The 17,802-nt window shown below is 36.1% G+C and overlaps 1 protein-coding gene across 7 annotated transcripts in view; it reads right to left on the bottom strand.

The window, feature by feature from the left end:
• Positions 1 to 17,802, bottom strand: part of LOC141453486 (uncharacterized) — a 186,933-nt gene that overhangs the window by 31,878 nt on the left and 137,253 nt on the right. For all 7 annotated transcript variants that reach the window (XR_012458029.1, XR_012458032.1, XR_012458031.1 and 4 more), the window contains exon 9: positions 10,987 to 11,163. Coding sequence is in view for 1 of the 7 variants with exons in the window: in XM_074126810.1 (XP_073982911.1) it covers positions 10,987 to 11,163 (177 nt within the window). In the remaining 6 variants the exon portion in view is untranslated. The remainder of the gene's footprint in view (positions 1 to 10,986; positions 11,164 to 17,802) is intronic.

Genomic DNA, 17,802 nt, shown 5'->3' with positions numbered 1-17,802 from the left:
ATAATTTGATATCCAAGGATAATGAAAATAATATGGCTACCTTTGATAGTCTATAATACAGGCATTATCAGCACCAGGTGATTAAAAAAAAAGTTTCATTTGTCTGGATTGTAATTTTGTAAATATTAAATGGGTTACTCAATTTGGATTTTGGAGTTCAAAACTTCCAAACTTCTTTCAGGTTTTGGTCCCAAAAAATTTGGGTTTTCTTTGAAAAAATCAGAAAGACATTTTGGCTTTGGTTCTAAATTTTGCATTTCCCAATAGTTTAAGGAAAAATTGGCTTCAGAAATCTTTCCATTCGGAAACTAGTCCTTCCCTTGCATTTATAGTTTTGGATAGAAACTTTGGCGAAATAGTGACGAATTACATTGAACCCACAAAAATGCCAGCATGTAAGTTTGGACTCGTAACCTCTTTCCTTTCACAATATCAGACCATAAATAATCCCTAGGGTTCAACTACTATCTTCAGAAGAGAGAAAACCATGAGGTTTTCTGGCGTTTTATTCGCCTAGGTGAGATGATCGGGTGATAAGATGATAAATTGCGGACAAAATAGTTGAAACAAATTCAAGATAAGAAAAAATTAACTAACTGCACTTCTAATGCAATATTATTGGTGAGAGAGGGCGGAAATTTCCATTTTATTTACACGAAAATTTATACTTTGATATTTCATTTGAAATACATTCACTGGACAGTTGTTACTTTGATAATCAATGTTTACTGCGCGGAATAGAAATGGAAAACTCACACACACACTTGCTCACAAGTAAAAGGTAATTCGTTAAAATTCTCCATACCTACATCTGGTTTTAATGAGCGAATGAAAGTTGAGGAGAGAATGTGAGTGTAAAAGAGATGTAGAATGTGGCGCGTGTAAAACACAAAATAAACATGTAGATTTTGTACATGTTTCTGGGTAGTATAGTAAGTACATAAAAGTAGTACATAGTACATAGATACTACTGTAGCTACCATAGTAGTGTTTAATACAAAACTTTATTTAGCATAATAGAGTAGTGGTGTATTTTAGGATGGGGGGTGTTGGAAATAGTATAATGAATGATACTGGTACAGATATGTATACATATAGTCAATTAGAGATGTTAAAAGAATGATCTCACATTGATACCATTGAATGGTGAAACAAGTCTGTGCACAGATCAGAAAATATAGTGGAATGCGTGCCAGATATAGGGAAAGAGAAATAGAAAACAAAACAGCGAGGCGCAAACGGTACGCGGCGAGCCGAGAGGCGAGGCCCAATCCTGTCTGGTTAAACATGCCTCCTCCTCCTGTTCACTCCCGTTCCCCTAGAAACACAACAAACTACCTGTATATACTTCATTACCGGGCACAAACAGCTAATAATTATTAGTGTGTGCTGTTGTCATATATGTTAAAACTACTCGGTAATTATTTGGATTTCGGTTTTGGTTAATAATTAGAAATAATATATATAAACATATATTGAAATCTGTTTTGGGAATAAAACATATTTCTGTTTTCGGCATGTTCAGTTTAATTTTAAATTATATAATAATAAATAATGTTGCGTTGCTGCAGGCCAATTAATTTTGAAATAGCAAAATACAATAAACATTGGATAAAACTCCCTTGTTAATTTTCTTTTCCAGGAAAAACTAGCAGATCTTTCCATTCATAGAATGCTTCCATAACGATAATAGAAAATCCAAAGTTAAGGAGAATATGCTGCCTAAGAGATCTGTGAACGCGTTTTACCTACTTTGCGGGAGTGGTGGCGCAGCTCTGATCTTTTCAAGACCAAATAACTTTGAAATGTGACGAAGTAAGTGGTAAACCTCTACAAATCTGACAAAAAGGGTGGCTAAGACCTCCTTTAGAAACGGGAATCTGTCTTGTTTACCTGTAAAAACATTGACATTGAAATTTTTTCATTCAGTGTATACAAAATGTTCAGTGAAAGATTTGATCTATTCGATGCCCGTCCTTGGATCTTCAGCCAGTAGAGAACTCGCGCCAATTGTCGATAATTGAACGCTTAGTCCTAAACAGCTTTCCAAGTCTTCAGTTGTCTCCGTTATTAGGGCAGATAGGGGGCAATCACAAGTCCTCAACCACTGTCAATGCTTTTGCAGGTAATCATGACCGATTCCCGCCCTACAGGAAGCTTTGGCCACCCTTATTGCCAGATTTGAAGATATTACCACTATTTCATTACCACCTGCTCAGTGAGGTGCAAAGTAGTTCACCTTCACGTGTTGCGATTGCGGATGAAGTCAAATAAACAACAGCTCTACGATTAATAACTATTCTAAAGTTGTTCTTGTTATATTTATCACAGTTTCGAAATTATGTAACTGAGTTTTAGAAGTACTCAAAACCTAAGAAACAACACGCACTCAAGAGCTGTATTAAATGATTTCTATTTAATGAAGATTTAAATATAATGTGTTAATTTTAAGAACAAAATTTTAGTTCTATATAATATATAAAGTGATTTTTTTCCCCCAAACTCTTTACCCGATAAGAACTGATAGCTATTCTAAAAATGTCTTTTCAGTTTCATTGAAGATGGGAAAGATCAATTAATAAGACAGTAAGTAAAGGGACAGAGAAGAGTTGGGAGGGTGTTTTGCAGGGCGTTTGGAGGAAAAGTGACAGGCTTAAGGGAAACTAAATGAGGAGGATCCAAATTAGTAAAGCTGCCGTAGTTAGCAGGCTGTTGGCCCGCGCACCCCCGATCTAGACGTCAGTCAAGCTGGAGGACTGTCCAGCAGTAAATGGAAGAGCTCGTCAATCTGTCCCGTAATGTTGGAGATTTTTCAAACTTGGTGATTACTATCTGAGCAGCAAAAGTTTCTTCTGCTTTCCCTAATTAAATCTCTTTCAGTTTAGGACAGCGTCTCATTTTTAATCTGGCTAACTCTGGGGTTTATTCTATCTTTTTTTTACAAGCTATTATTTGAAAAAATAAAAATAATATAATAGCGATTTTTGGTTTCATTTGTTTATTCTTATTAGCCATTATTATGTTTATTAAAGTGCTACATAGAGCTCGGATAAAGGGCCCAAATCTAAATGTTTATCTGTAATTACAGATACATTAATTATATTACAGGAATATTATGCCAATTGCAAAACAATAATATTGATGACTGATGATAATATTGATGAATATAGACAATAGCAAGACCTATCTGGATTATAAAGTTTCAGCTTGTAACTCAATCGAGTACTCAAAGTCCAATAGAGTCCCTCCCTTCAGTCTCAAATTCTCCAAAAAACATTGCCTGATCAACCTGAGCCCTTTATTCTATCCTGAATATTACTTACATCAAATATCTAGTCTTTCCCGTTTAACAAAATCCATGAATTATTATAACTCCACATAAATACTCTTATCGTGCAACTCAACTCCGCTCGCTTTATTTTTTGGTAACGTATTATTCATTCTAATAAATGCTTCTCCATTACCTTAATAACAGATTACCAAAATTATTAACGAGGTCATGAAATTAGTAGATTGAATAAGAATATACTTTGGTACATCAAATTTAGAATAAAATACATGGAATTAAAATTTAATAAATAACTGAGATGATATTGAATTGGGTGATTGCGTAGGTTCTGTCGAAAAGCTATTAAATGAAATGAAATTAATATTGAATTTAAACATGAACTGTTAGGAAAGGCAAGTCAGTATCATAAGAGCTGATAATGTATCAAAGTTTAATTTAGGCAACAGTCATTATATTGCTGTCAAAAAATTTCTTTAAATTAATGAGTAATCAGCTGTTGAACCATTGTGTAAACAACTTGCTAGAAATTTTTGTGTGTGTTTAAAGAACAATTTTATTAGTTTATTAAGACTTTTAATGACCAACTTTGTCATTAAATAATAATTTGAAAGTGGTTTTTTAATTATTAAATAAATTCACCCTTTCCCATCCTGATATAAAGTAAGAAGTTACAAAGCAAATTCCAACTGAAGTGAGGTAACCTAATTATTTACTTATTATTGCTAAGAACAAACAGAAAAGAAAAACTACAAATATTAACCTCCTCGGCGGCTTAGACATGGATCTAAGCGAGACCGACATCGGAGGATCCATCTCTGGTAGCGAATCTACTACTTCTTCTATTAACCGATCTAAACGAACTTCAAACAGTATTAACCTTTCTCCAGATAAAAAGAAAAAGAAAAAAAGAAATAAAATCTCTCAGTTCACTTCACCTCCTTTAACACGTCAATCTAACTCTGCACTTTCCAAGACTCCGCAGCAAAACCAAACAGCTTTTATGCCTAACTTACCGGCAACAACTTCATCAGCACCTCCACAACAAGTACAGTTTGTGTCAGATTTTGAGACACCTAATAAATTTAATATTCTGCCAGAAGTCAATGACCAACCCGAGCACAAACCGCCTCCTATCTATTTGTACAAAATCTCCAACTATATAACGCTCAACAACGAACTCAGACAACTCCTTGGAGCAGAGAATTTCACATGTAAAGCACGCACTGACAATATTCTGGTTTCAACCAACACCATTGCAACATACAGGGCAACAATTCGGTACCTGCACGAAAAAAATATTGAATACCATACATACCAACTAAAAAAAGACAAAGCCTTTAGAGTCGTTCTGCGCCATTTACACCACTCCATACCGCCTGAAGAGATCAAAGCGGAAATACAATCTAAAGGGTTCAGGGTACGAAATGTTAGCAACGTCAGGCGCCCGATCGAGAAGACTCCTCTTCCTCTATTCTTCATAGATCTAGAACCAGACAGTAACAACAAAAATATTTTTAACCTCACCAAGATACTGAACACAATTGTCCGGGTGGAGGAGCCCTATAAAACAAAGGAAATTGCCCAGTGCAAGAGGTGCCAACAATACGGGCACACCCGCACATACTGTCATGTCTCTCCGAGATGCGTCAAATGTGCAGGGCCCCACTTCGGAGAAAACTGCAACAAAAACACAGAAACTCCGCCTACCTGTGCACTCTGCCACAAACAGCACTTTGCCAGCTACCGTGGATGCGAAGTTCACAAGGAATTGCAAAGGATCCGACGAGAACGAATCCAACTTCGAGGCCAAGGAGCAGCTGTTAGGACGCAACCTCCTCAAGTCTCTTCCCGAAGCGACTTTCCAGTTTTTCCATCAACTCTGCAACAGCAACAACCTCCGCAGCAGCAACCACAACAACCTTATTACAATGGAACTTCCACTGCTAGGCCCTCTTATTCAGAAATCGCGAGGTCACATCCTTCATATCATTCTCATCAACCATCTGCACATCATTCACCTCAATCATCTACACATCCTGCACATCATTCTCCTCAATCAACTGCACATCCTCCACATCATCCTCAATCACCTGCACAACCGGATATAACCTCAGTACTGAACTCCTTTTTCCAAAGATTTGAAACCCTCCTCACTCCTCTCATCAGCCTCTTAAACACTCTTATTACTCACCTCCTTCCAGGCATAAAACCATGATCTCTCCAACACAACATTCTTTAACCATCCTTCTCTGGAATGCGAATGGGTTGAACTCCCACAGAGACGAACTTAATACTTTGCTACATGACAAACGCATTGACGTGGCCCTACTGACGGAAACACACTTTACAAGTAGATCACACTTTTACATTTCAGACTATCAGACATACAGGACCGATCATCCTGATGATACTGCTCATGGTGGCGCGGCAATATTGGTCAGAAACTCCTTACTTCATAATGCTCTCCCTTCATCTGCTACAGACTACCTTCAATCCTCTGCAATCTCCTTGTTCACTCATCCGCATAAAATTAATCTTGCTGCAGTGTACTGTCCGCCGAATAAATCTATTTCTGAGCTGCAATTTATCTCCTACTTTAATTCTCTCGGAACTAAATTTCTTGCAGGAGGAGACTATAACGCAAAAAACCAACAATGGGGGTGTCGCACGACTAACCCTCGCGGGCGTACACTCATGAATGTCCTTTTTTCAAAAAACTACAACATTGTTTCACCTAACCAACCTACGTACTGGCCCACATCCTTATCCAAACTCCCTGACATTCTTGACTTCTTCATACTTTCTCAGGTAGCTCACTACTTTGAAGTTTCGACCTTGACAGAACTTTCTTCAGACCATAGCCCTGTTTTAATTACTCTCGACACTTGTCCCATCCACAGACCTTCCAAACCATCTCTCATCACTGGCCCCGTAGATTGGGAAAAATTTCAATTTGAAATAGAAAGTAACATAGACTTACGTATTCCTCTTAAATCAAAAGAAGACATTGACAATGCGGTAGAACAATTTACTGAAACCATACAAGAATCTATAAGACAATCAACTTTACACCACACTAACCAACAACGAACCCGCACATCCAATATCCCTTTGTTTATACGGACTCTTATTATGGATAAACGACGTGCAAGAGCTAAGTGGCAACGAACTCGCTATCCATCTGACAAACGACTCTACAATAGACTAACGCACCAACTTAAAACTGAACTTAAACAGTTGAAGGATGAACGTTTCCAAGACTACACACTAACACTAACTACGGAAGACAACTCGCTTTGGACTGCTACTAAGAAAATCTTGTCTTACAAAACCACTCCAACACCTCTCCGTCGTGTTGACGGCTCTTGGGCTGCATCTGACGAAGACAAAGCTTCCTTGTTTGCCTCTCATTTTTCCTCAGTTTTTACCCCTCATCAAGATATGATCAATACTTCATTCCACGAATCCTTACGATCAGATCTTGACCTACCTCTTCCTCTCTCCTTACCACCGAAACATTTCACTCCTTCTGACATTCTATTTATCATTAAACATCTCTCTCTTAAGAAAGCCCCTGGCCCTGATCTCATAACTGCTAAAATTCTCCGACGTCTTCCCAAAAAAGCAATAGTCCTCTTAACTACTATCTACAATTCAGTACTAAGAACAACTTACTTCCCGATTCTATGGAAATCCTCTTTAATTTACCCTATTCCTAAACCTAACAAGCCACTTCATCTTTCTTCTTCTTACCGACCAATTAGTCTACTGCCAATTCTTGGCAAAATTCTTGAGAAACTTCTTTTAAAACAAATTCTTCCCATACTCGAATCCTCTAAAATTATTCCAGACCATCAATTTGGATTTAGGCGACAACACTCTACTGTACAACAGTGCCATCGAGTGGTAGACACGATTTCATCCTCCCTTGAGAAGAAAGAGTGTTGCTCGGGTGTCTTTCTCGATGTGAAGCAAGCCTTCGATCGGGTTTGGCACCCGGGCTTGCTCTGGAAACTCAAGGGCATTCTTCCGTTCACTCACTTCCTCATCTTGAAATCCTATTTGTCTGATCGTCATTTTCAAATTCAAATCGGGACATCGTATTCAGCTAAACATCGCATTGAAGCGGGTGTTCCACAAGGAAGCATCTTAGGACCTATCCTATATGTTATATACACAGCAGACATACCAATCCATCCTGAAACTGTCCTTCTAACTTATGCAGATGATACCGCTATACTTTCTCCTCACATTGATCCGGTAACTTCACATAGAAACCTTCAAACACATCTCTTTTCTCTTGAGGAATGGTTTAAAAAATGGAAAATCAAGTTAAATGAAACCAAATCTCAAAATATTACTTTTACTCTCCGCCGCATCACTCTTCCTCCGATCTTCTATGACTCAATTCCAATTCCTCCTGCCAATGTTGTCCGTTATCTTGGGCTTTATTTAGACAAAAGACTGACTTGGAACCCGCACACACGACTTAAACGAACTGAAGTTAACAGGCGTTATCGACTACTTAAAAGACTTCTAGACCAACGTTCAAAACTTTCACTTAATAACAAACGACTGATTTACAATTCCATACTAAAACCCGCCTGGACGTACGGTATTGAACTGTGGGGTTCAACGAAACGCTCCAATCTTCAACGAATTCAATCTCTTCAGTCTAAAATTCTCCGCACTATCGTTAACGCTCCATTTTATGTTTCTAATCTAACCATCCACACAGACCTGGAAATTCCGTTTGTTGGTCAGGTTGCACGAACTCGCTATAAAAGTTTTCATCAGAACATGCACTCTCATTCCAATCCTCTTGTCCGCCACTTATCATCTCATCACCATCCAGATCATCCTCCCAGACGACTAAAACGCCAGTGGCCTCGCGATTTTCTCTCTTCTGAGGAGAGTAGCTAATCCTAGAGATGACATAGGGAGTGTTATCACTGGGTAACTTCTCCCCTCAATTAGTGGAGTTTGTAGTGGTATCAACTATTGACATTGTTACTAATAGTGCATCTAGCGCTGGTGTAACTTAACAAATAAATTAAAAAAAAAAAAAAAAAAAAATTAATGAAAAATATATTTAAAGCATAACGACAATTTTAAATTTAAATTATAGAGTTGGGCATACTGAATGACATCTTTGTTTGGCGACTAATAAGGCTGAGACAGAGAACGTATTACCATTTTGGTACCTGAATGCACAATCGTGGCAGAATTTAGGTGTCATTTACTTTGGTAAGAGTTTTAGAAAACTGGGAGTTCATCCAATGGCAAACTCTTTTCTCTAGAGGAAAATAAAGAGAATTTCTAATAGAAAATTAAATTATTAATTTTAAATATGAAACTGTAAGAAAATAATAAAGATTGAAAGAGTTCGGTTTCACTGTTTATAGATGGGAAGTGTTATAATCTTAATCTTTTTTAAATGTTTTTCTTTTTTTTACTAATGTAAAGAGGAAGAATGCATTTTTTTAGTTGTGCAACTCTAGAAGACGGACCATGGTTAATGATATCGTGAATTTATGTGAAGTGAGTGTTTTAAATCTTGTTAATAAAACACAGTATTATTATCTCCTTAACAAAAACTTACAGTTTAAAATGTTAAGTATAAGGGTTGATTAAACGCCAAAAGGTACACAAATCAGCGAGTACCCAACATTTCATTAATACTTCATTAATAGTCAAGTAATTCTACTGCATTAATTTTCATTAATAAGTTATTTTTTAGAATTTATTAGATGTCACAGACCCTTATGCTGGCCACTTCATTTATAATATTTTTTTGTTATAATTATGATAAATCACATATATACGTACATGCATGTTAAAGTAGAAAAAGACAAAGTTAGAGTAGGCTACTGTCTTGAATTCGTCTTACCGAAATATTCGTGAGCACAAATAATACACAGATAATAACAAGTAGATTATTCAACAACAATTATTCATTTCTCAATTGTAATTTAATTTAGTCCCCCTAATTTTACTTATAGTAAAATCCTGTTCACTCATTTAAACCTGATTTAAATCGGTTCACTCATTGATAATTTAAACGATTGCAGTACTTCCTCTTAGTAGGTGTAAGAGCAAGATGGCACTTCACAGCCACGTAGAGGAGCTTTAACCACTTATTCGGGCTGAATTTTATCAAAATCGGACTAAGCGTTATAGAAATATTGGTAATAATAGTTTTAGAAAGGGCCTTATTTGGGTGGGGCGAACTCCCCTCCTTATGAGGCACGGCGTCGAGACTTTTAAAGTGCAAATCTGTACAAAATTTCGATTCGAATGACACTTCGGTCGGTTCACGTGTCGATTATTTGCAACGATTGCTATACTTCCCCTTAAAAAGTGTAAGAGCTGATCGTCGCTTTAATGTTACTTAGGGGAGCCCTAACCCTATCACCCTACCAAATTTTATCAAAATCAAGCCAAGATTTACAGAGTAATTAGTAATAATAATTTTGGAGGGGGCCTTACATAAAGGGGGCTAACTCCTCTCCCATTCGATGTACAGCATCGAGACCCCCAAAAGGCACATCTACATAAAATTCCGAATCGAATGACACCTCATTCATGAAAATCGGTTCGCGCGTTTAGGCGCTACGTTGTTTAAAAAAGGTAACAACAAGAACAACAACAAGAACATTTTTTGAAAAAGCCGTTTTTGCTCATTTTCGGCAACTTTTTTCTCGAAACCTATTAGATCTGGGTGGTTGCAAAAAAATTACAGTTATAAAGGAGGGTTTGGAGTAAGATTTAAAGAAAATTTGGGAATTTTATCTTTTATAGAAAAAGAGAAAAAAATTGTCAAATTTGGGTGTTTTTCAACGTTACGCTTTTTCGTGCAGTTTTTGATGGTCAACCCTTATACAACTGTCCTACCGGACAGTTTTAATTAACTCCCCTCACATCCCAGAAAATCGTAGATTCTGAAGTGCCAGTGGCTTCAAGAACTTCTGAAATGAAAGTTGTAAAATTATAGAATATCATTTGATGCCGACTTCCTTCACCTTGTACAAGACCGTGAATTATTTCATCACATTTGCTAATTGTATGCAACGTAAAAGTGTAAATGCAAAAACCAAGAGAGAAGGAGATAGAGAAAAAATAAATCTCCGATTTCTCTAAGAGGCTGTAAGAGGTAAAAATGTGATTACTAAGAGCAAGTTAAAAGTAAAGGTGATGGGCAAATGGAAATTTAAAAGTTAGCGTATGTAACAGTGAAACGATGAACAAAACTGAAGAATTTTGGTGACCTCAGAGTGAGCACTAGATAAAAGGCGTCTCAGCAGAATGCAGGATAGCAGGCTCATAAACAAGAACACCAAAGGCAATTGAAATGAAGAAAAAAGTAAACGGATGAAGAAACGCGACTGACCAAGCAAGTCCTGATATCTTCAAACATTCTTACGACAAATGCGACGAAAAGTAAAAATGCAAATGACAAAAAAAAGCCTGTAAAAGCTCTTTGATTCGGTTCCACAAGAAGATTCCTTTCCCTTTAACTCATGTTGAACACGAGGCAAGATTTGAATTTGTCAGTTTTCGCCAAAATGGTTTACTTCGTAGTGAAAAAGTTAATATGTTGCGAGAATAACTTTCTAATTTATCAACAAAATAAATATTTACCCCATTTCCGGCGTAATTAAGAGCAAAATCAAGTAATCGGAATCAAAATTACTTACTTAGCTAGTTGTCCTTTAGTTTTTGCTGAATACGGACACTGTTGACAATGGTATTCTCTTAGATCTGAATGTGTCTTCATGTGGATCTTCAATTCGGCGTCCGATCTTGCTCTATAAATACAGCCAACCTCTTGACATACATATCTTTTAGGCGTTGGTTCTTCTGCATCGGCAGTTCTGAAATAATAATAATGATTATTGTTAATACGAGGAAAATCTTGCAAACTTTATGCAGGAGCATTATGAAGGAAGATGTGCGCTTAATGAAGTAGGAGATAGTTGCTTAATTTCTATCTGTGTTAAGTAGCCACTCTATTACAATAACTGTATAAGTTTGGCTCAATCCCCTATTTAATATTCTATTCTAGACAGACCATAAAGAGCTAATTAAACGTGAAACTCTCGCTTCTCAAAAATATCTCCCCAAATAGATCAATCTCAGACTCAAAAAAACTCCTATCTACATTAGAGCTTGGAAGAAATAGGAAATCAGTAAATAAATCTTGAAATGATAAATATCTCGAAGGTTAGTATTTAATATAAATTACATTTTACACTTGAATAATCTTAAATCAACTTCTAATAAAAAAAAGTAATAGCAACTAAGGTGAAATTATTCGGGGTAAATTATACATCATGTTCAGGCATTTTTAGATAGTAATATATCTAGTTTTGCTGTTGGTGTTTTGATATATTACACAGTGCCTGGAACAAATTAAGTTGGCTTGGATTGCAAACGATATATTTTTTTTTTTTTTTTTTTTTTAATGCAGAGATGAACCAAATTCGTTGATTTCGGCACAGATGTGAATTAAGGTGACATATAGTGGCAGCAGGTGGGATGTATCAGTCCAAGATGTACTTTTTTTTAGAAAAACATTTTTTGGAAGAGAAAGCTAGATGAATTACAAACTTGGTGAACTCATCAGATGAGACCCAGTAAATGAGTGTAGACTGACATAAAGAAGTCTGCTCCTGCCCACAAGTGATATATCCTAATCTCTTATGTCGGGAGGAACAGGCAAGCACCATTGCTGTTGCCTTAGATAGTTCCCAGTGCCAATAGAACTCCTATATATGGACAGTTTTTTTTTTTTTTTAAAAAATAACAGGCTATATCTATTAAAATAGTTGCCTCACAGAATGAAGAGCGAGCACATCTGTAAGCTGTGAATGTGAGCTAACAGTATTCGTTGTGAATAACAGAAGGTGTAAGGAATAACCTTACATTTGGGATGAGTCCAGCTGGATTGGTCGGTCTTATTTTTGTCTTACTTTTTATTCATAATGAAATATAGGTAACGTTATTTACTTTACGTGAATTATATTTTACAAATTTTCCGTTATATTATTTTTTTTTTTTTAAAAAAATCTGCGTACAACACGGATATCCTTTCTTCAAATCCTCATTCTGTTGTTGCTCACCACATTTACTTTGGAGATTCATCTCAATATTTCGAAAACATGGAGAGTAAAAACATACGCTATCTAAATGCAAATATTTTACATTCTCTGCAGATCGCCAAGCCAAATCCTCCATTCCATTCACATAAACCAAATATTTTTTCACTAAATCATGAACAGCAACTCGTCAAAATAAACTAACATTGGACTCATACTAGACAGAAAAAAAAACGAAAAAACAGTAAACCAACCGCCGCTATAAACTTCTTAATAAATACTTGTAAATACTTAATAATTACTTATTACTTTTGTAATAAACAAATGTCGTCTATACCTTCTGCTGATTATTAGTGTATTTGCAATTATGGACGGGAATTATGGGTTTACTACCATGAGTTCGGATTGTCAGCGAATCCAGTCTCTACAATCCAAAATCCTTAGGAAAATAGTAAATTGGGGGACCTCATAACCATTTATAATGACCTCAAAATCTTCATTACTCGATCCAGCGAAATCCATTTTTGGCTGGATTAATTCCTCCACAAATGGCCACCTTAACCCGTAAGACCAGCGTCTTCTCCTTCAGACAATCAGATCTCCTTCTAGACAATCCAAAAAGGCACTGAGGCAAAGATGGCCTATAGAACTTATAATTTTTCCAAGTAAATGAACCCTTTTTAGAGGAGTAACAGGACTGGGTCACTTCTGCAATTCACTATTTCCGTTACTTTTTACTTTGAAATGTTTTCTTGATGCACTACATAATGCAGTTGTAAATTTTAAATTATAAAACAATACAAAATTCTAATTTATCAGCAGATTATTGTTACTGCAGTGAAAAAAACCTTAATGTTGATATTAGGAATTTTTTAATTTGGCTGCGATGTGGTTCCATCTGGTTACATATGCGGACATTTTATTCAAATTTTTAAACAGTTCTAATGCGTACACATTATCTATAGTAAAGTCAACTTTTATTAGTCCGGTGTTGTGCTAAAGTAGTATTAAGAAAGTGGTTTACCAATGGGTGGTTGTCGTTTGTCTTCCTCCATGCCTTCGATTACTGACCCAGGCACCACACTGAGCCACTCTGCTTCTTCTTCTGCTTCACGGCCACCATTGCTTCTCACGGCCCCATTCATCCTCTTCTTCTTTTTCTCTTTATCGTTTCAACCACTTCTTAATAAATAAATAACCGAGAAGATAGAAGAAAGAGATTAAGAATAGACGGGTGGTTCGAATTATGGCTGTTTTAGATATAATGTTATCACCTTAGAAAATTATGAATCCGGTTAAGAAGTCCAAAGATTGAGTTTTTATCCTTTACCTTGATTTAAGTGTCACTTCTTTACTTTTCAGCCTGTTCCAAAGATTTGTGTTCTTTTTAGTAATTTATTAAATTTCTATTTTTGTTCCGTTTTTTTTTTGGATCTGTTTAATGTAGTTTCTATGGCCGGATTCTTGTATAATGCTATTTAAATTAATACATAAATTTGTCAACTCGTTTCTGCTTTTTTTATTCATTTAAATTACAATGGAAATAGTAAAGAGTTAAAAATATCTTTCTGAAGGTTCATAAAAAGTTCTGGCAGTGACCACTCACAGGACTTTCTGTTACTATTATTCTCACTGTCAGAAAAATTTCTTCGGACTGTATTTTTGTATGGCTTTCAGTACAAAACAGAAGAAGATGCCAACAAAAACAGTACAGTTTTAGCAATAAGCAGCCTCTATGCAATAAACAGAAATCTTCCGAGGACCGTTCTTGAACCTACTACTTGTCGAGTGATGGGAAGTCTTACGATGAAAATTAAGCTCTCGCATGTTTATTGTTATCTAACACTACATTTGGAAAAGCCAAACATTCTGCTAAGAGCTTGTAATGTACTTTCCAAAAAATCTTTTATCCTCTAAGTACTCTCTTCTCCAGCTGTCGCTTAGTTATAGCAATACCAACTAAGCTCAACGATTGAAACCGAGGAGAAAGAAAAAAGAATTATTCAGGGTAAAAATCGCCTTTAATCCCAACAATAGTAAAACAAAAGCTGATTGGGAAAATGCCATGCTTCGAGAACTCTTAGAAGATGAAGGACCTTAGATGGCCAGATGAAGAGTACGGATTCACGAATAAGAAAGGGCGATTAAAGAGAGACTATTTGAATCGCTCGGTGAAGGAAAATACCAAAATCACTATCTAAAATTAGAGCTTTCTATCAATTTAGGCGGAATCTTGGACTCTAAAAATTGGATCCAAGATGCGATATTTAGAGAAAGAAAGGCAAGAAAAACATGCAGAGATTGGAAACAATCTAGGTTAACAGTAAAATCAATCAGCAATTACTAGTTATCAGACCTTGAAGGAATGTAAACCACTCCCTAAAGTCGTCAAAAATTCTTAAATTGGAGTAACTTTTGGAATATCTGGGAAGGACACTAGGTTGGAAAACATCTGGGAAAGACATTAGAAGGAAGGATACTTGGAACACTTTGTAGTCCCTGAGTGCCCAGTTCTTCCTTCCTAGAACTAGCAATTTTTTTTCCTATCCTCAGATCTGCAGGAGTAGATGCAGAAAGTTTGTTGATAACAGTAAGTGGTTATCGCTAACTGTAGACTTCACGCTGTTTTCTTTAGGCTTCTCTAGCTAACACCTGCAAGTGTTGTAAGATGTGTGGCCTTACGAAGCACTTGGAGAAATAAGTAGGTGCAGGTATATATACTAGTTCAAATTTATTATCGAGAAAAGCCAGCATTGTTATTGAGACAAGTTCTGTGGATTTCTTCCGGCCATGGATTAAGTTCCGAACGGAGAGTTTTTGCCCACAATCTACAGGGTAGAATTTCAGACTCAGTACGGCGCTAAATGGAACGAAATATTATAAAAATATATTTTCTTGAAGCGAACAAGTTGCTCATTAAATACAGTTGAGTAATTACCCATACTATTTCATCCATCATGAAGATTGGATTACCCAAACGCTTCGATTTAAGGAAGTACCGCTTATAAACATCTCAACATAATTGAAAGCTTGAATTGGGTAGCTTCATATTTACATATTTACCTTTCCATTTATTTATATCTAAATACAAATTTAAAAACAAAATTTATACAAAATAAGACTGCTAATTTAAATACTTTCCCTGTAGCTATATTTTATTATAAGGAACTTGTTTAAATAATATTTATAAGATTATTTTATAAATATATAATATTTACTCCCCCTCTTCCAACTAAAGATATTTATGATAATTAATAACTGTAATGGTAGAGGTAGGGTGGGATTTTGAGGTACCCCGGGAAGTGGCTAGTTAAAAGAGATGATGTTCTTCTTTGTTTTAGAAAGAGAGCGAAGAGGTAGTGGGAGGAATAAGAAGTGGAAGATTGAAGGCTGCTGGAGAACGGGGAAGAAGGTATGGTAAGCCAGAGGGGAATGCGCATGGGATAGAACCTACAAATCACCGGGATACCATAAATTAAAATGCAATCTCAATTGTGTACGTGTTCAATTATAGAAGTGTGAGGAGTGCCCCTCCTTTAGGCTTCTAACCGTGGCCCCGAAGGAGTTCTCTGTCCGCGGGAGTGGGGATGGTCGGGGCCGATCAGGGGCGGCGGAGTCCAGAGAGGAAAAAACAAGACAATACTACTGGACTGTGACCCAAAGCCAGTCGTCCACCTTCTTAACCTCTTTTTGTAACAACGAACTTTGTACTATTTACATTGTAGCTTTTCTTCCTGCTATAACTATATTGAAGTACTGTAGTTCATAGTTTAATTTTCCACCAGAAAATTTTGAGAGGTAACTTAGTTTACCTCCAATTAGTGCGAGAAATTGGAGTTCTTATTTTATCTTGCACTTCGTAAGCAAGACAATATTGTAATCGAGCGTTTTTGTTTTAATTAAAGTTTCCGTCAGAAATATCCGTTTTTAAGTTAAAAAAGTAATATCCGTTTTTTAAAAAATTCTAAAAAATTAATGTATCAGTGAATCTGTAAATGTGCAACCAAGTACAAAAACATAATAGAAAGTTCTTAGTTCATAGTTCGCTTAGGCGTCGAACAGGCAAGGCAATTTTGATCAAAATTAGTCAACCAAAAAGTACTACCTCACTAAATCGAGTGTTCAGTCTTTTTTTAGGATTCCTTCGGGAAACGACCCAATGATTTCCTCTAAACTTGGTACATTAATTTTGCACATTTAAAGGCACTTCTAGGAGAGAAGGATGATTAGGCTTTCCTAGGTGTCATTTCCGTATATTTTAATGCCTTATCACCTGAATAATATTATTAAAAATCAGCTGATCGAAAATGCCACTTTACTGAAATGTTTTGTCACCATTTTGGGGTTTTTCTTTTAGTTAAGATTTTAGTTAAGCTATTGATTGAAACTATATTGATTACAAAGTAATTTAACTATATTTTTACTTTTATTAATAAACGTAAATTAATTTTTTTATTGATTAGAATTAACTTTTACACGATTACAGAAGGGGACCTTTCTGGAAAAGCCAATTAACCCCTCATACTGTTTTATAGATTGGCACTAATACAGCAGACAAGTACACTTTAAACGATTAGTTAAATATGACACTATAGTGTTTACTATAGAGTCCAAACTGTCACCGATCTAACTATGCAGCAGAATGCAAGCGAGAGACAGTGCAGGTAGAGGGTATTGCACTAATTTCTACCCTCAACCTTACACAGGCTTGGCTGCTATAAATGGTATCATCTCTTGCGCCGAATGGTGTTATTATGTCGCCCCACAAGAGTATTGTCCCTCGGTTTAACATGAAAGTCACATGACGGTGAATGTCCATCTTTAACATTGTGAAACCCCTTGTACATGGGGCTTCCTTTATACTACAGGGTATTTGAGAGTTGTCAATGCCTCAAACACCCCCATAGTTTCCACTTCTATCTAGTTTCGACTGCTGGCATGGGGGTGGTGGGGGTGGTTAATAACTCGTAGTTGAGTTTAAATGTTACTCCAATTTATACACATTCACACTAACACGAGCATGCACACTAGTCCAATTGGCGAGTGTAATAAACTTATAATGTGATGGTACAACATTCTGGCATTTCACCCCTTTCACTTAATTTGTCTAAAATTATGCTACTATTTTATTGAATTGATAGTTTCGGAAATATTCTTTAATATTGTTCATAATGTAAATTAAAATCTACAAAAAAACAGTGATGTCGTGATCTTATCAGAAATCTATTAATCATGAACTAAGAGATGGTAATATAAGAGTTATAGTACACATTTTTCAATTTAGTTTTGGAAGTTCTCCATGATAATTTCCAAGAGTTGTGGCAATCCAGAATGGAATTAGAACGGTAATAAAAGACAATATAGAGATAGACAATAGAATAGCTTTTCTCAATCTTTTTGCCTCGCGATTCAACA

This window comes from Rhodnius prolixus, unplaced genomic scaffold (genome assembly GCF_049639745.1).
Source record: "Rhodnius prolixus isolate KJV_2025 unplaced genomic scaffold, Rpr scaffold_3, whole genome shotgun sequence".
In the NCBI taxonomy this organism is placed as follows: domain Eukaryota; kingdom Metazoa; phylum Arthropoda; class Insecta; order Hemiptera; family Reduviidae; genus Rhodnius; species Rhodnius prolixus.
Note: the sequence above shows the minus strand (reverse complement) of the source record. Positions and strands in the feature narration are given on the sequence as shown.